The 18,934-nt window shown below is 42.9% G+C and overlaps 1 protein-coding gene across 2 annotated transcripts in view; it reads left to right on the forward strand.

The window, feature by feature from the left end:
- SATB2 (SATB homeobox 2) overlaps window positions 1–18,934 on the forward strand; it is a 187,505-nt gene that overhangs the window by 658 nt on the left and 167,913 nt on the right. The window contains exons 2-3 of one of the 2 annotated variants that reach the window (XM_059168491.1): window positions 1,981–2,062; window positions 6,438–6,665. In XM_059168491.1, the coding sequence (XP_059024474.1) occupies window positions 6,497–6,665 (169 nt within the window). In that variant the 5' untranslated portion in view covers window positions 1,981–2,062; window positions 6,438–6,496. Of the gene's footprint in view, window positions 1–1,980; window positions 2,063–3,146; window positions 5,207–6,437; window positions 6,666–18,934 lie in introns of those variants that run through there. The other variant, XM_059168490.1, reaches the window with a different exon arrangement.

Below are 18,934 nucleotides of genomic sequence, written 5' to 3' on the forward strand. Positions count from 1 at the left end.
GTTCTGGCCCCGGGTCCCAGTCCCCTTGGCACGTCCATTTCCAATCCATGCCTGGGGCAGTTATGCGGTCCGTGAAAGTGTTGGTCGCCCAACTCTCCCCGGACAGTCGGCGGCGGAAAGTGGCTTCAGAACTGGTGTGGGCTTCATTTGAAAGGAACGATTCCCTCCCGCCCTCCTCTCGCCCCCAGCAGAGCAAGCGCCCCGGGCTGGGGGGGGGGGCGCGGAGAGGGGGAGAGGCAGGCCTGCGTGGGTTCCTGGGAGCCATAGAAGGCTTTCGACGCTGGCAGTTCCCGTGGAGTTTTTCTTGTGCGTACGAGAGTGGAGGGAAAACGCGGCACAACTTCCCCGTGTTCTCTAAGAGGCAGCAGCGCACCGCCGGGAGGGCCTCGGCGTCTGGGTGACCGGACTTGAAACCCAGGAAGCCTGGTGATGGATGCTGGGCCCTCAGAGGTGTGGGTGGCCCCGCTGAGGGCCGGCGTTCCACTCCCGGCACCCGGTATCCCACGCCCGGGCAGTCGGGCCTAGGCCGCCCTGCTTGGTCATTGGGGAAGGAGGGCTGGTCACAGTCAAGAGCTAGCACAGTAGAAACCTCGGTGTCCAGAGAGAGAAATCAAGAAATGTTGCCATTAAAAGTGCAGGCCATAAAAGGAGAAGAAAGGCCTGACAAGAGATAGAGAGAAAAGGGGAGAACATGAAAATAAGCAAAACCATGCATATTTAAGCCCAGCGCATAAAGATCCGTTGATTTTTAAAATAACAAATCTCAGTGTGATTATGAAAGACAGGCGACCTTTGACTAAATGACATATGAAAAAAAAAATTGGGGGTGGGGAGGAGAGGGGAAAAAGTCTTAGATTCCCGACAGAAACGTCAGTGAGAAGCAAGACGAGGGATAAAAATGTCCCCCAATGTGAACTTAATGCTTTGAGCACTGGGGCAAACTATCTGTATAAAAATGCATTTCCGATCAAATTATTTAAAAAAACACGTAATTAAAACCAATTCTTTCCTTGAGTGTGATTTTGTTTTAAAAAATGTTTGGAAATAAACCACTTGAGGAATATAAAACGAAACCAAACAAAAAACTTTTGAATCATAATTTATTTACTGTTTTAAAAACTAGAAAGTCTTAGCAAAAGATAAAAATGTTATTTCAAATTTCTTATTAAAATTAAACATGGTGAAAATAATTGCTTACTTCAGTTGAAATAAGGTCAATACAAAAATTGTGCAGTAAAAAGCTTATGTAATTTGAAACAGAAAAGGCCTTTATTAGGGACAAAACTTAAGGGGGGAAAAACATACCACGCATATATCACAAAACTTTCGAGAATTCTCCTTTTTTAAATCAGAAGAAATTTGTAAAATGTGTTAGTAAACACAAATCTGCAAATATTAAAAATATATTTCTGGTAATAACTCATAGTATCCGATATTTTCTTTCATGCTAAACGCACCTTTATACATTTTGAGTTCTTTTGCCCAAAATGATAGTTTTGGTCACTACCAAAAATGGACAACAAGAAACTCTAATAATGAGAAAATCAATTAATTTAAAAGGGTGCAGAGTCTGAAAACAAACTAGCCACCCTGTACATTTAATTGTACTTAATTGTATACTTTATTTAAGTCACCCTTCTCAGGGGTTTAATAATTTAGAATCAATAGTTCTCTTCAAAACATAATAAAATATTTACACTTTATAAAATATTAACTCATTAACAATACCGCTGTGTTGTTTATAAGAGTGTGACTGAAGTCCCATAATTATGCTGTTGACATAAGCATGTGAGGTTAGCGAAGTGATCTCCTTCGCAAAATGTAAATGAAGATCTCCAGACAGTGGTGTTTATAAAATAGCTCATTAATGACTTAAGATTGAATCGCTCCAACCATTCGCATCATCAGATATAATAATAGTGACGAATCAGACAGGAAAGATCCTGGCTAAACCATTTGCATTTTTTTTTTTTTTTCCAGAAGTACTGAAGTCCTAATATCACCATTTCTTCTAAGTTCCTGGACACTGATCCGCAGGAGGATTCTGCAGTTCAACACCAAGGTAAGGAAAGAAACAGCATTATTATCGTTGTTAAGATATTTATAAGAATTGCGCCTCTCCCCATTTTGAAAACGGGCTCAAACTTTGACAGTGGTAGTTGCTTTGTGCAAAAACCCCTTCCCAATCCGACGTGAAAGCACAGATTAAAAAAAAAAAAAAAAAAAAAAAAAAAAGTTTGTTGATCAAACTTACAGTTTGTTTCTTTGCAGCCAAAAACCTTTTAGCTATACCAGCACGAGTTGATTTACTTGAGCCACTTTGTTCTCACAGACTTCGATTTGTGCATTTTCTCTAACCCGTTCGTTCTGGGAAGTGGGGGAGATGGGGTTTGGGGAATAAAAAACAGGGAAAAGAAAATGCTGCCTAAAACTCCCAGGGTGGCTCCCCGAAGGTCTACTCTCAAGCTCGCTTCCTTTCTCCGCTGGGCTCCGACCGCGTCCCGGGTCGCCTCGGGCTCCTTTGGAACTTGGTGGGCGGCGCCTGGGTGCGGGGTTCTCCGGGATCTGGGCGTTGGGATTTAGGCCGGGGCAGGTTTGGTTTCTGGGACCCTTTCTCTTCCAGAGGCTCCCTCGCCTCCCAGGCCTCCGCTCTGAGGGGACGGCTGCGCGCACGCCGCCCACCGGGTAGGTGCGGCGCGTAGACGGCGGCCTACCTCCGGACACACTAGGCTGACGCGGCTTCCCGCTGTCTATGCACCGGCCCAAGAATCCCAGAATTACCCCCGGAGCGCGTTTCCCAAAACCGAATTTAGTTTGGCCCTCTGGCGCCGCCGTACAGCCCATACTTCTTAAGGGGGACCGGCGGCTCAGGCAGCGAGATGGTGCGGACTTCTCCGCGTCCAGGGGTTTAGGAAGGACACACAAGGTGCGCGGTAGGGACTGGAGGTGCCGCCAGGAGAGGGGCTTCACCGGCCTCAAGGCGGGAGGGGACGCGTCCTCGTTTTCCCGCCCTAGGTCGGCACAGCGAGGGTAAGCCGGCGCCCCGGGCGTCTTGCGGGGGCCGCGGCCCCTGCCCACGTGCTTTTCTTTAAGGAGGTCCCGCGCCGAAGCGGGACCTCAGGGACAAAAGCGTGGCCGGAGCTCGGCCTGCTCCGCTAGTGCCTGCGCCACCTTAAATGAGCACCGCGGCTGGAGTCGGGCTGCGGGCGGCCGCGGCCGCGGGAGTCGGCAAAAGTTTGTGGCTCAGTTACACCTTCGCGGGACCTGCTGTGGACGCCCCCGCGCGGCCTCCTCCGGGACGAGGAGACCCGGTCCTCATCGCACGCTCCGCCCGCACTCGAAGCCTCGTGCCGGAGCCGCCTGGGTCCCAGGAGTCCCCGACCCGCAGCTGGAGGACAGGCAGCCCCACCGCCCTCACAGCCTCCGCGTCGCGGCCTCCAGGCGGCCCGGGCTGAGCTGCTCGAGATGTCGCCGGCGCCGCGAGCGCTCCAGGGACGTCATCCAGGGATGCCCCCCGCCCTGCGCCCCCCACGCAGCCCCCTCTCCTGTCCCACCCGCAGCCCGGCGGGCCGTGCCGGTACTCCTGCCACTCAGGACACCCGGGCTATTGTTCTGGAGCCACGGCCGCGCCGGCTCTGAGGGAGAAGCGGCCTTCGCCGCGCGTCCTGCGGCGCGGCGGGCCCGGACGGCCGGCTCCGCGCGAAGGGGGAGCTCAAAGGCATCGGGAAAAGTTGCTCGGAGGGGCGGAGGCGGTGGGTGGTGGGCGGAGGCGGTGGGTGGGGGAGGCGATAGCCCTCCTATCTCCAAAGTCGAAAGTACTCCGCGCAGTTAGCAGCACCCGGAGCCGAGGCATCCGCGGTCGCCGACTGCGCGTCGGTCTGCGCCTCCGCCGGGAAACGAGGCAACCAGCGCCTGCCTTGTCGCCGCCGCCTCCGCGCCGGGACGAGTGCGCCTCGGGGCTGGGCGAGGCGGCCGCGCCCAGGACCCGCCACGGGGAGGAGGACCGGACCCGAGCCCCGGCGCCCGCCGGCACCCGGGCGCACCCACCCGCCGGCCTCGGCCACCGCCTCGCGCGGCACTCGCTGCTCTGCCATCGGTTCTCTGCCGCCCGACGCGCGCGGTCCTCGCCACGGCGCTCTGCTACAGCCGACTCTCCCCTTCCTCCTCCGCCCTCCTCCCTGCCTCCCACCCGCCCCTCGCCAGTCCCTCTGCCTCCTCCTCAGCCCCGCCGCTGTTTGGGTCGCCGGGCTCACAGCGATTGATTGATTGATGTTTAATTTCCTGCCAGGCGGGGCCCCCCTCCCCCCGCAACCTCCCCAGCCCTCCTCCCCGCCCCCCACTCTCCTCCTTCATTGCGGTGGACCAGTCGGGCTTGGGTTTAGATCTTTCCCCCCCAACCCCCATCCCGAAATAACCCAGAGACTTCCCCTACCCCCACCCCAAATTATTATTTTGAAGGCGCTAGATCTGGGGACGGAAAGGGGGAGGGGGAGAAATCGGAAACCGAGGACAACCCAAAAGGACTCACTTTGCCTGATGACTCAACGCAACTAATAATCATCTCCCTCTCAGTGTATCTCTCTCTGCGGCTTGTCAGTGAGTCCGGCTCCGGCTGCTGGCGGCGGCGGCCGAGAGGGGAGAGGCTGGAGGTGACAGCTTGGGCAGCCGCCGCGTTTCCTCCCGCGCGCGGTCTCGGGTCCCTGCGCCTTCTCGGCTCTCGGTGACACCGGCCCTAAGGCTCCGGCCGCGCCTCCTCGCGAACTAGCAGACCCGCGAAGCGGCAGCACCGGCCCGCCTCCGCCTCCTCCCAGTCCTCAGCCCTTTCTCTCCAGAACGGGTCTCCTTCCCGAAGGTGTGAAAAGGCTTTTTCAGTCTCCTGCTCTCTTTTCCCCTCCTCCGCCGTCTCCTCCCCCGCTCGCTCGGGTGCCCCTTTGGAGGAACCCTCCTTTCCCTCTCCTCCTCCTCCTCCCCCTACCCCCCCCCCCCATCATCATCATCATAACAACCATCTCTGCACTAGAAGACATCCTGACCCAGGACCTTCAACGTTAGGACCTGGGAAAGAGGAAAAGGGGAAGGAGTAAAGAGGCAAGAAGACTAGGAGAACACCGCAAGGCAAAGCACCAGAAACTTTCCACCCTGGATTCTCTACTTTTGCTCCATGGACAGAGCCTCAGCCAGCCAAGTTACAGACAGACCGTGAGCAGTAAGTACGCAGGGCGAGGACTCCCACGCCAAGCTCGGGAGTTCGGGGAAGCCCCGGGTCCGGCTAAGTTCCCTCCCGGCAGCTCTCGCCCTCTCGGACGGCGCGGCCGGGGGAGTGCGGGCGGCGTTTTCGGCCTCGCCCTCCCGCGCGGTCCGCGCGTCTCTCGCGTCTCTGCTCTCACCTCCCCTCTGCCACCCCCACCTCGGCGCCTCCACACGCGGCTCCTCTCCTGGCGAGAGCGCCCGCGAGGATTCCTAGCGCACTTTGCAGTGCAGGGTTCCTGCTTCTCGGGGATGGCGGTGGCGATGCGAGTGCGTCTCATCAGGTGTTTCCTCTTCTTCCGCCGCCCCCCAAAAATCCAGGGGTGCCGAGACCCGCGGGTTCCCGGAGGAGCGCGCTGCCAGCCAAGAGACCCAGAGGAAAACTTTTTGGAGAAATTTTTAAATTGGGGTTCATCGGCTGCTCCTTGACCTAATAATTTAAATGCTTTTGGCTTCTGTGTTTTATGCTGAAGAGCTTTTTAAAAATCACTTAAGATCGGAAGAACAGGAGGACGTTCCAAAATAATAACGATGGTAGCCCCCGCCATCGCGGCGAAGGTGATGACGGAGAGTATTCTGGTGAATACCTCGAAACGTTTTTGGACGCTTAGTGTGCAATTGGGGTTGGTTTTGTGCAAAGTGTGTTTGTGTCTCAAGACTTGCTCGGTAGAGGTGAAAGCGGGGATTCCAGGAGTCCTTATGCCAGGCCTTTGGCTCCTGCCCCGCCATTCACAGTCCATTCCTCGTGTGGTTAATTCGGGTTCTCACGGACTTGGGCACATCCCCCACTCCCTCCTCGAGTGGGTGACATGTCTTTTTATGAAGTTCACTTCTTCCGCAACCCTGACCCCCACGCGGCGAGGCTGTCTCCTCCGAGATCGGCTTATGCCAACCCTGTCCCAATGAATGGGCCACTTCTGGGCGCCCCCGGGCGCTGGCCTGGTGGCCGTCGCCGAGAGCTGACTCCTGGAGAGGGACTGGGCAGTGTCGCAGCTCCTCGAGCTTCCTTGGGGCCGCCCCGTGTAAGGTGGGGACCCGCTTCCCGGCTCGGGCCCCTCAGGCAGCGTGGGAGGAAGTTTGTGTGGCTTTGGTGCAGCGCTCTGCCACTGGCCTGAACGTCTATCACGTGTGTGAGCGGTTTTCCCTCTTTTTTCTCCCTCCCCCTTCCCTACCCCCCGCCCCCTCCCTAGGTCCCTGCGCGTTTTATTGCGACCTGCCGGTGGGAACTTTGTCTCCGAGTCGGAGCAGCATGGAGCGGCGGAGCGAGAGCCCGTGTCTGCGGGACAGCCCCGACCGGCGGAGCGGCAGCCCCGACGTCAAGGGGCCTCCCCCGGTGAAGGTGGCCCGGCTGGAGCAGAACGGCAGCCCCATGGGAGCCCGCGGGAGGCCCAACGGCGCCGTGGCCAAGGCCGTGGGAGGTAACAGCCCGGAGCGGGGAGGCGCGCGCAGCCCCGCGGCCCGGCGATAATGGCCCGGGTGTCAGGGTTCAGGTTGATTAGGCGCTGTCGCGGTGTAGGATTACAGGAAGTGGATTCCAGGTTGCCCAATAATGCCCCCGTCGCCTCTCCTCTGCAACTGGTAGCTTCATCTAGAGTTAAAACAAGAAAGTGGTTTACCCAGAGGGTGGCATTTTTTGGGCACTTTGCCACTGTGTGCTGAGGTGTTGGCAGGTTTATGTCACAGCCAGCTAACTGTTTCTAGATTTTCCTAGAGAGCTTTTTAGTGATTTAACTCTTTTGCTTTGCCTCGGAGTGTCTGTTGTAGAGATGAAGTTTAGGTGCGATCGCTTTTGTGGACTAGTTTCTAATGCACAGGAGCAAGAGTGTTGGGGTTACTTTGTCGTTAGGACAGTGCTTCGAGAGATAGATTAGTAACAACTGGGAATATTTCCTGCCACACTGCAAGTGGGAAATAAGGAATCATTATGAATCTGTCAGGCCCTTAGAGGTTTTAAGGTCACCGTTTTCTATGAAGTTCAAAGTCATATGCGTTTGTAACTTTGTTACATGTGTGTCATAGCACAGCAGGTAAAAATAGCAAAGTAGTCTTAATGGCTACATTCTGCTTTACCTTCCCAAGAATTTAATATTATTTAAAGAAAAGCTTTTGTAGATGTTACCATTTAAACACCACTTCCTTTTAAAGTGATTAGGAAAAAATTTTTACAAAATGAAGATACATATTGTAAACATTATTAAAATATTTTAAGGCTTATGCCATTTGCTTGGTTGTTTTCTACATATAAAATGCACAATTCGACATGGCATGCAGTTTTTTGTGTTTGAGATCAATCATCAGTTTAAATCTTTTTCTACTTTTAGAGGGTTTTTTGCCCCCTAATATTTTCAGCAGTAGCTAATTTAACGTAATTCTTTACATTGGCCTGCCTGAAATGATGCAAAACCGTGGCAAAACTTAATGATAAGCTCCAACCCCATGTTCTATATAGCCATAGTATGTATTTCAAAGTACAGACTTAAGTCTAAATGTCTATGCCCTTTTAAAGAGTTAAAACAGACGTTTTATAAAATAACATGTTTCTATTTTTACTTGGTTTGCTATTATTATTTCTTCATGGTAGACATTCAGAATGGTTTGCCTTAGTTCCTTATCTTACTCATCTCCCTCCAGAAGTACTCATTCTCACAATTTTTAAAGCTTTAAAAAATTATTTGGCTATACATTGTGGCTTACATATCTTTTAAAATATTACGGACTTAAAGATAGACTTTAATGAAGCAAAAGAAAACTTGATAGTGCTACCCACTTTTTAAAAGTGGTATTATGTGTTATCTTGACACTAGGACAATAACTTCAGACTTCTTGTAACATCTTTAAGTGTCTGCATATATGAGAGAGAAATATATAGCAAATATGATAGAAGCAAGTGTAAGGGGGTATAAGTGCTGATACTGTTTGATTGAAAAACTGGGAAATCTTTGGAGGATATGTGTTCTCCAAGGGGCCTTATGCGCATAGAAAAAAACCTGGACTTGAAATTTTGGTTTCTTTCTGAAGACCTACTAAAATCCACTAAATTACATTTTAGAACGTGATTGTTAACAACTGTGATTTCTTAAAACAAGTGTTTTTTTTTTGTTTTTTCCCTATAGCATATCAATTTCGTTGACCAGGGATACCTTTTGTGTAAAAGAGTGGTTGTGTTTCTTATTTTCTGAGACTATGATTTACATTTGACGACTTATAAATTTGATATAAAGCAAAATTAAGTCTTCAGAAAGAATAATGGGTTTGTTTCAACAAGCTGCTTTAGTCATTTTTTGTGAACTTTAATTTAGTAATATCGAAGGTCTTATTAGTTGCTTTCCAAACTGAAAATAGAAGTCATTAGTTTGTCTCAATAAGTACTATGTATAATACTTAATAATAAAGTGGTTAAAAGAGTTTACATGTGGTGGGTTTTAAAATATTTTTTTAAAGGAAGATTTTGGTCTATATAGCACAATAGATTATTTGGAATAATTTTAATTTAGAAAACTTTATAACAACTTAGAACACAATATTTTGGTAGTGTGAAGCTTTTCACTGAATGTTAATATTGGTTTTGGGGTTTAAGATGTTATAGTTTCCTAATGTACCTTGAGATAGAAATAATTCCATTTCTTTATAACTTTTAATAATGTGTATAGATTAAAGAAAAGCAAAGCCTTTTAAAAAATACACTTTTTAAATTTTAAAAGAATGTTTAAAATACATTTCTAGTTAACAGTTCTTTGTAATTGAAAGACTTTTTGGAACATAGAGTAAATATAAAATAGATTATATTTCTCTCCCCTCCTTTCTTTGTTTAAATTTTCTTTATAAAGCAATATAATAAGCATAGGCAACTACAAAACATTTATAACTATCATTTATTGCCATTTTCAGATATATTATAATCTTGTCAGTGTTGTAAAGATGGTTATAATAATTTATGTTTTAAAAATAGAGCTCAAAATTTGGGAGGGTGTATTCATTAATCTTTAGTGATGCTTTTTCTTAAAAGCTTTCCCCCTAAAAATAGGGGAGATCATTAAGTTAATTGGTTGCCCAATAACATGGCAATTTATCTTACTATTTTTGATAAGCAGTGTGGTGAATAAATGTTTCTAAATACATTGGTTGCAATAGTAAATTCTGTTTCCATTATTTCACATTTTTAGAGAGACAGTTTGGTATGTTTTTGATGAGAATGTGTTTGTTAAGAAAAAAAAAGAAATTCTTTTAGTGTCTGGATTTAACTAGTTGAGATGGTAGATACACTGTCACAGTCTTCAAGGTTGCGTTTTAATAGGGGACTTAAAAGTTAGTGTGTTGTTTATAATGTGGTTAGCTTTAGAAGACAATTAGAAAGTAGATCAGTTTTGCTTTGTCTTTACAACACTTTTCTCGGCTGTTTTTGTTCTTATCTAAGTAGTGTGTTTTAAAGCATGTGTGTAATAAAATAAGTGCTCAGATGTGTATGACAGTCAGCTTTTGTAGAAGGTCCCCAGGAAAAAAAAAAGGCTAATATCTCTTTAAAAAACATATGAAGGCTGGGAGAGAGTTTAGAGCAAGCAAGAGCACCGTGGTGTTGACAGCTTTATATCCCTGCTGGGTAACATTCACTTACTAGAATTGGCGTCCCCTCTCAGCTAGTAATTCACTCCATAAGGATTTTGAGAAAGGATGATTAATGGTGGGGAAATTTATATTTGTGAAATTGTTGATTAAAACTTACAGATCTATTTGAAGATTTAGAAAAAGAGAAGATTATTAAGGATGACGAAAATAAGAATCAGATGATCTCTTTTACCACCATTAACATAAGTACCTAAAATGTTCTGCTGTGTGTGATGCTTTAGCCACAAAACGTACACCCTAAAATGAAAGTGATGCCAGTCAAGTTTCCAGAGGAAGCAAGGCATTCTGCTTTCCTCCTGGACTGCTGAAAGGCTCTGGCCAGTTGTGCTTTAACAGCAATAAATTATTGTGCTTCATTCATTGTTAACACAGGCATTTTCATTTTTAAATGTTTGGCTTAAAGAAGAACTTTCAGACAGCTTTATTTAAACTGAATGAACAGCGCTTGAGTATACCAGATGGTGTATTTGCTGATGGGAGGCATTAAACATCAGAAATCTTTTTGATATTTTTCATTTTCTTATGAATTTTGATAATTTTTTGGTGTTAAATGTTCTATATTTTAGGAGAAAATGTTTGAAAACTGGGAATATCTTTTAGGGATATTTGCTGTTTTTGAAAAAGTTTGCTTTTTTTTTTTTAAGAATTTGTTTTTAAAATAATGATTCAATTTTGTTGAGAAATTGCCTGTTAAATTTATCTTATAAACTAGTTGACCCAAAGTAGGCCTATTCTTCTTGCTAATAGGCAGCCCTTTGAAGAACATAACTGTCTTGTTAGAAGGGGAAAAAAAAATCATTATGCAATACACACTGATGTATTCAAATAGGGAAGCAAATGTGATCACGATTGTTGGGCAGGGCCTCATTTAGTGCTGAACATTGTCTACAACAACAGTTAGTTTAATTGTCTACATGTGGAACATTTCCTTTTAGATTAAAAGAAATGCAGTTCAGGTCAGGTGCAGTCACCATATTAGCAGTTGTAGGGAGACATTTTACTTTTTGAAAGGAGTGCAGATACAAAAGAGTAATCATATTGACATACTAAAATGTATAAAATACTTGGAAATTTAGAAACATATTGTCAACCTGGGTGAAATGACAAAAACTCATTAAATTCATTTTAGCCAAGGATGATACTTGGATGATACCTATCATACTTATAGGGAGGACTCAATGTTATTATTTCAAAAGAGAAAAGTTTGTGTTTCTCTTTTACATTCTTTCTCTCTCTCTTTCTTTCTTTCTTTTTTTTTTAAGGGTTTAAGATCTTTTAAATAGAATGAACTTAGGCTTTGGGGTCATCCAACAATCTGGCATGTCCTCTGTAGTTTTGCTGAGGTAGAAAAATAGCCCTTCTCTAAAGTGTTTTTTAGTCCTTGGCCTGTTATTAAAATAAAGATATACTTGGTTAAAAAAAATATATGCAATGGAACATACACATTAAACAGAACATAGGGTATCCGCCCCTCAAAGTCCTGAGCATAATTTGATGTTTCAAGTAATTTTGGAAGCCTTGTGTTCCATCAACAGAAACCCACTGACCATTATATATTCAAGATCATCTGCAGTGAAATGTGTGTGTATGTGTGTTGGAATACATAGATGTCCCTTCAAGCATCTGTTTTTTAACCCCTGTAGAAAATAAGCAATATAATCCTTTCCCAGGGGGTTGTGTCTAGTAGAATCAGTCTGTACATCTTAGATATCTTGTATATATACTATTATATTTATGTATATATAAACAGACTTATTGTCATTTTTAAAGATGTAGGGATATGAATTTGAGTTATTTTAAGAGTATGGAAGTCAGTTTTATTCTAGGCAAGACAGGGTAATTATTTGGTGTATCTGATAAGCTGTCAAGTTCTATTAAAGTTCTACTTTAATAGTTTAAAACCTTTATTTCTTTTTTTTTAAAGAGAATTCAGTGTAGAGACTCTATGCATATATAAAAAAGACATTAACAGGGCTAGATGAATTCCAGATTTTTAGGTCTTTTTAGAGTGTTTAGGTTTCTGCTGAGATAAAAATGATCCATTTCTTCACCATTAAAAAACTTTCTTAAAATTAATAATCTCACTTTAGGTGCATAAAATATGTTCATAATTTGTCTTATTTCAGAAAGCCAAACTTTATCCTACACAGGCTGTAAATGAATAAAAAGTCCTTTATATTCTTTTATCTAATAAATAGGCTTTTTCAAAAAACCTATGTAACTAAGGTGTGGTAACAGTACTTTTTGTTATCATCCTTATATGAATGCTGAGGTACAATGGCATTTTGGAACATATTTAAAGACGGAGCATTTGACAAAAGTTGTATGTGTAACAGTTTGTCAGTGAAAAGTGACAAGTGGGAAATGACAAATGAAATGTTGGCATCATAGCTCTTTATTTTGATAAAAATGTCTCAATTTGCAGTGATATAATACTGTTTCATATTATTTCATGAGTTGTGTGAGATGCATAAGGGGAATTTAGATTTTGTGAACGGAAAATTAGCAGCCCAAACTCTTTTCAGAAGCTTTGGCAGTACCGTCCCCCCCCCACCCCCAAGAATAAGAACAGCAGTGAAATATTGGATCTAACCCATACATTTTAACTCATTATTTTGGAAGAAAGAAAGAAAGAAAGAAAGAAGTGAAAATAGTTTCAAGTAGAAGACCTTTATGCTTAGCTCGAAAAATGAAGAGAGTTTGCCTTTTAGCTTCCATTCTTTTCTTTATAGTGATTTTAAAATGAGTGATTTCCATCTGCTGACTTTGATTATATGGGGCCTTTCTCACTTCCAATCACCACTGCTGTCCAGCATTAATTTAGGGTGCCAGTAAAGAGAGTTGTGAATTCCTTTTATTTTAAAGTGCGATAGAGGTTTGAAAATGTCTTTGTGTTAAAAATGGATTTTTATATACAAAGGATTCATCATCCTAATACTTACGGGTAATGTGATAGATATTTCAAAGTCCAAGTAGACGGCCCTGAGTGGAATTGAGGTATGAGTTAAAACAAAACCCAGTTGAGTTCTTAACAGATTTCCAGAAAAGCACGGACGTAGCCTCTATAGTGTGTTCTTTTCCATTTTCTGAAGTCACATTGGTTCCCTTATTGTCAGTGATCAGCCAAACATTTATTTTCTTCTTTTACATGAAATAAGCCCTATGAGCACCTCACACTATGCAGTGTTTATGTAGAAATGTTCCATGTTGGAGTTTTCAAAAGCATGGAACTCTATCTGTGTAATTTTTTTGTTTTCAATTAACAGGATTGTTTTGCTGTTTAGTAGCAAGTGATTTTAAAATTGTGGCAAAATCAGTATAATAAAGTGAAAGGCTACATCAGAAATGGTCTTCTACAACTTGTATCTTTTCTTCTCATTTGCAAAGTTCTACTTATTATAGATTTTTTTAAGAACTAGGTTAAAAATGACCTAATATGGAATAAATGTGCTTTAGATATATAATTATAGCAGTGGGGTTTATGGGATGTATTTTTTCCATTTTTCATTGATGTATGTACCTTTAAAACTTTAAAGATAAACTAGTGAATATTGTAGTTACTAGTTTGGCAAATGCTTAAAATGAAAAAGTTTTAATAGAAATTTTAAGAATTTGAACCTTGCAATAAAGTTATCAGCAAATTATGGCAGCCATATTGTAGTAAGAATGTTCTTTATTTGTGGTTATGACACGTTAGGAAAACTTTGGGGGAAGTAGATTTCCATTTTAGTTGCTCACGGTATAAGGCAAAGTTGGCTCTTTCCTTAACTAGTTGTCTTATCATTGGACTGGAGTTCTGTCTTAGCACAGAGGGTTATTAAGTAATAGCATTTAACGTAACAACAGAGATTAAAAAGTTCAGGGGAAACACTGCAAGCTACCACTTATAAAAAAGTAGGGATTTCGTAGCACGCTCACTGTTTGGTGCCCACTGATGGTGGCACAGTTACTGAAATGTGCCCAGCAGCACATTTTACAAAAGATTTATCTTTTTCTTTCTTCAAAAGAGTTTTTTTAACTTGTTTTTGTATTTGGCCAGAAAGCAAGTGTATCAGTTCTTTTATAACTGAATCTGATTGATTTTCAAATTTCTTGATTATTCCCCATATTAAAATCGCATATTTTTATTGCATTTGTTCCAGTTATTTGTATGTATAAGGAAAGGCAAGATTCGTAGCTTATTAGGAAAAGGCATTCCTATCAAAACTCCTTAAATGGCAGTGTTTTCAAAATATTCTATTTTTTTGGTTAACAGAACAAGAACTTCTTTTATCATAATCCAAAGATGCTAACAGAGCAGCATGATAAATGTCTCTTTAAGTGTCGTAGTAAAAGAAAATGACTTGCCTTCTGAGGCAGTGGAGAGTTTATGTTGTTTTGGACCTATTTCCCAAGCAGTGATCGAAAACAGATTACAATAACAATTATACAGTCAGAAGATGCAATATCCATTTCTGCTTTAATTGAGTGAAAGAATAATAAAAACATCATTAAGAAAAATGAGGTGGACCTGTCACACAATGTACAAATTTTTAGTCTTGGAGAGGATGCAGAATAACTGAAATGCTTTTCGCTTACTTTGTTGTGTTTATTAGCTAAAATCTGTTTTGGGGGAGAGACCATTTGGTTGGTGATCCTCCCTGGGAAGTTGGGAGAGGAGCCCCTGGGAGGTGGTTGCTCAGGAGACAATTAAAAGTGCTCATTGATTTTGTCTTCGTATGATGTTTGAGAAAGGAATCAAATTTTCTTAAATTCTACCTGATAGAAATACCTTTTTTTTTTTTAAACCTGTGTAAATGGAAGACAAAAGTAACGCATATTTCTCTTACTATAAACTCTCCCCAGTAAAGGTTAGGTGTGATCCCTAGGCCTGCTGTTCTTTCTTCTCTGAAGTCATAACCAGGCTGAAGGGGGGAGAGAGAATTGAAGGTGAATCATGAACACCCTTATTTCTTCTCTGCACTCATGGGGTTGGGGGAGTTTCCATGTGTGCTCCTCACGGACAGTCACTCAGGTCACAGAGACTGTCACTTGGGATGCATAGGCTCCGGCCTCTATTGGAAGTCACTGGAGCCATTATTAAATCCATAATCCTTCCCACTGCTGAGCCTCCAGAACTCATTCCCCGGCATGGAGCTTTCAGCAACTTGGAGTGAGCCGGCCGGCAGCAGCCCACATCAGTGGCTAGTTTTCTTTCACTCTGGGCTATATTTCTTACTCTGCTCATAGAAACTGTGAGCTCCTGGCAACTTTGATGACGGTGGAGCTGGCCAGCCAGTGGCCTTAACGCCTGCTTGTTGTGGGGATACTGAAGCCACAAATAATGTTGGCCATCGGAACATTTGGAGCCCAAAGTTCGACTCTGTTGACAGAGTTAGAGGACAATATTTCTTTGATCTGTAGCTAAGAATTTTCTTGGGTTCAATATTTAAAAATCTTTCTGAGAATGGTAAAGCGAAAGGAAAAAGATAGGCAGTCAGCGCTTACTGGCCGAGGCCTCAGAATCCCAGAACTGTCCCAAGGATAATCCCCATTAGAGTGGAATTTATATCAAACAGCTCAAAAGCCTTGTTTTTTTTAAAATAAGTTCAGAGAGTCTACTTAATAGCACCTTCATTAAAATACTTTTGTCAGCAAAGGGTTTTCAGTTTTAACATTTACATAACCTAACAGCAGTGACGAATGCCACGGAGCTTTAAGGGTCTATTAGTGGTTCCGTTTTTTTCTGGACTTTATAATTTAAACCTAAACATTAATTCTGGGTGGAACTTGGCATAATGTCGTTTTGCCTTGGAGGGAATTTTTGTTGTACAATTAAAAAAAGTGTTTTTTTTTTTTTTTTTTTCCTTTTCATGCAGTCACCTTCTCCATGTCTCCCCTTCCCCAAGTAAATAGCAGTTAAATAGTGAGGGTCTTAAAAGGGCTTATTTAAATTAAGAGGGAAAAAAAAGGATTGATTATTTTAGGTGAATTTAACAATTTTCCATTAGTTCACGTTGTAAACTGGTGCTTTTGATATGAACAAGACCTGTGAGGCTGATAATGCAATGAAAATATTTTTCTTCTGTCTCTCATGTATGAAATTCATGTGGTAAAATTTTAAATAAAATCAAATTTGATGGCCCACGAGACTTACAAATCAATTTCTTATCTTCTTTATTAGAAGGTGAGAGATAAAAAATTATTTTACATCACCTGAAATTGTAACCTTGATCAGAGGGAAGGAAGTGGGATCTCACTATTAAATAATAAAGTGACAGTACCCCAGTAGTATTTTGGAAAATTAAGAATGATCTTTTCTGTATGTTAATACTATGTTGGAGTTGAAATATTATGCAGATATGTGATTACAAGATAATTGTGAAATTAAAAACAATTGAGGAAACCAGCTCTGGCGAATTGTCATTCTCTGAAAACCAGAAGGCATTCCAAATACTAGTGAGGGTGCCGGCGGGGAGAAAAGTGCTCACGGAGCAGAGTGGGGCTAGGCCAGGGTACTCATGAGGCTTTGTGCAGTGTTCAGCTTCTCAGTCTCTGTTCAGACAAGATTTTGTGCTCTAGGGGTGGCAGGTGTAGTATTAGACTTAACACGCTTTATTATTGAGGGGGTATAAGAAGAGCATATTATTCTCTCCAAGTAAGTTATAGACATTTAAGACCCAAGTAAAGGTACTTTACAAGAGTAACTAAGGTGACCCTTTTTTTTGTTCCCCCTGTTCAAATGAATCTCCAGGTAACATTCAGCAAAACTCACTCTATTTACAGGCACGTTCATATAGTAAGTTTGAGCCTTACGTGCATTTTTATAGCTAACTTATAAACCCCCCAAAACTAGAGCTTACCATTGAAGGCCTGCCATTGCTGTCACAAATGGCCATGAGCTCCCAGGAGACTTTGAGAATAAGAGCCATGCGAAAATGCCACGACTTTGGTAATAACCATTGTTGCACGTGTGTTTTTTTTTTTTACCACCATGGCAAAACCATGAGTGGGAGGGAGGCGGCCTGCGTGTTCAGGATTGATACTGTAAGCTCTCCCATGGAAATGTATAGAATTCCCGTTAGCACAGGGTCAGGGTATAAATGTACCTCTTTTCACACTGTTCCGAGTGGTTAGTGGAAAACAAGCTGCAAAGTCATTCCCTTGGCCCCCCAATAAAAAGATTTATAGCAGAATAATTCTCAGCCCCATAATGGGACTGTTGTAGGTTTGTGTTTGATATTTATAAAACTGAAATACAGTCCATGTACCCAAACTAAACATTTATTGTAAACAAGTTAACTGCCAAGAGCTTATATTCTGTCAAACATAATTATATTGAAGATTGATGTATAGCTTGAAAGCAAGTTTGAGGGAGACAGTTCTCTTTCCCCGAGAAAAACCTCGGAGGTGCAGCTCTCTCCTCTCTTTGATACAGCTCACCAAGGCTTTCTTGCCGCCGGCCTCTCAGATATGTAATAAACACAGGCTCCCTCTTTGAAAACATATCCCTTTGTCAGTCCTACTTCTCTTAACAAAATAAGGAGATGCATTTATGTGCACGAAAACTGTGAGGTCTAGTTTCTTCCATCATCTTTGCAGAGATGCAGGCAGTGATGGCCAGAAGAAGGGGCACTTTCTCGGTGATGGGCAAGGCACCACCGTCACACTGGAGCTCACCCACACATCTGAACCTCAGTTCACCCCAAAAGGAACCCTTTCTCATCGAATGCCGAGTTTGAGAAAGAGTCTTAGTCTTGTCTTTTCTGTTATTTTGTGTTGAGTGGGTGAGATTAGATCTGTTTTGAAACTGACCCTTTGGGGGTGAAACTACATCGATATGCTTGATTTGGAGGCTCAGAAGTTAATTTGAGAGTTAAAGAAATCCAGAATCCAGGGAATCTAGAGTGGAATCTTTGAGATCAAGTTGTTTCATATCGGAGATTACCCCCAGATTTTAAAAGGTGCGGTCTTCTTCCGGGGTCTTTTGCTTTAATGAAGGTAGAAACTTGTATCATCTTCCTGATGAAGATTTTTCATCCTTCTCCTCCTTCCCCACCCCCCGCCCCCTCAGGAGACAGACCAATCACTTTAGGCTTCGGTGACAATTTTCAAAGATAGTTAAAAGGGGAATAACATTCCTCCTATGGCTGGATGGTATCCTTTGGATGACATTAAGGATGAAAATAAGATTTTCAGTGGATTTATGTGCTGTAGCTTAAGTGATCTCTTTAGGTTTTTCTAAATATTAAATTTAACATTCTCTTGGAAATTACGTACATTACAAAAGGGATGGCTAAAGAATCATAAAGTGAAAAAATAATAATGAGTTTTCTCTGTTCTCTTTTTCTTATTTTAAGTAATTGCTGTAAATTTCACAGGTACATATATACTTAAAATATCTTTTCTGGGAAGTATTCCACCAGTAGGGACCTGAGTTTCCCCAGTCTGTATGCTGGGTTTTATTAGCCTCGTCTCAGTCACAATAATAACATCCTACGTATTGCAATCCAGAGATCTCGGTGTACCCTTAGGGAACTGCAGAATACACACCATGATTTTGACTTTCTTGCTCTCTCCTTATTCTTTCCTTTTTCTTCCAGTGTCAGCCCCTTCAAGGGCTAGCTTGCTGTTACCTACCGGGAGGAGGCATTTTTGGGTACCAGAACCAGAGTGGCTTATAGTGGTGATGGCTAAACTCAGCTTTGTGAAATCTGCATTCACTTCACAGTGATGATTTTTACACAGCTATTAAATAGACATCCCTACATGTTTTGCTGTTTTATCCCTAAACATAGAGAGTAGGATTTCCTCTTGTAAGGAGAAAACCTTTTATTTTTTACTATAAAAACTTCACCTTTTCAGGTTTTTATTTGATAAAAATCTCTCCAGTCTAGTATGATTTCCTTTGGGGCTTTGCACCAGTGTTTGATCTCAATTTTTAATAATTTTGGTGAGTTAAACTCCCCAAAGAAAACATGCTTGTGCTATGAAATATTCCCACTAGAAATCTGGGTAGTCTTGTCTTATTGAGAGCCGAGTGCTTGATTCTTTTATTAATTTCTTGCTAGTGAACCTCAGTACA

Source organism: Mustela lutreola, chromosome 3, assembly GCF_030435805.1.
Source record: "Mustela lutreola isolate mMusLut2 chromosome 3, mMusLut2.pri, whole genome shotgun sequence".
Lineage (NCBI taxonomy): Eukaryota > Metazoa > Chordata > Mammalia > Carnivora > Mustelidae > Mustela > Mustela lutreola.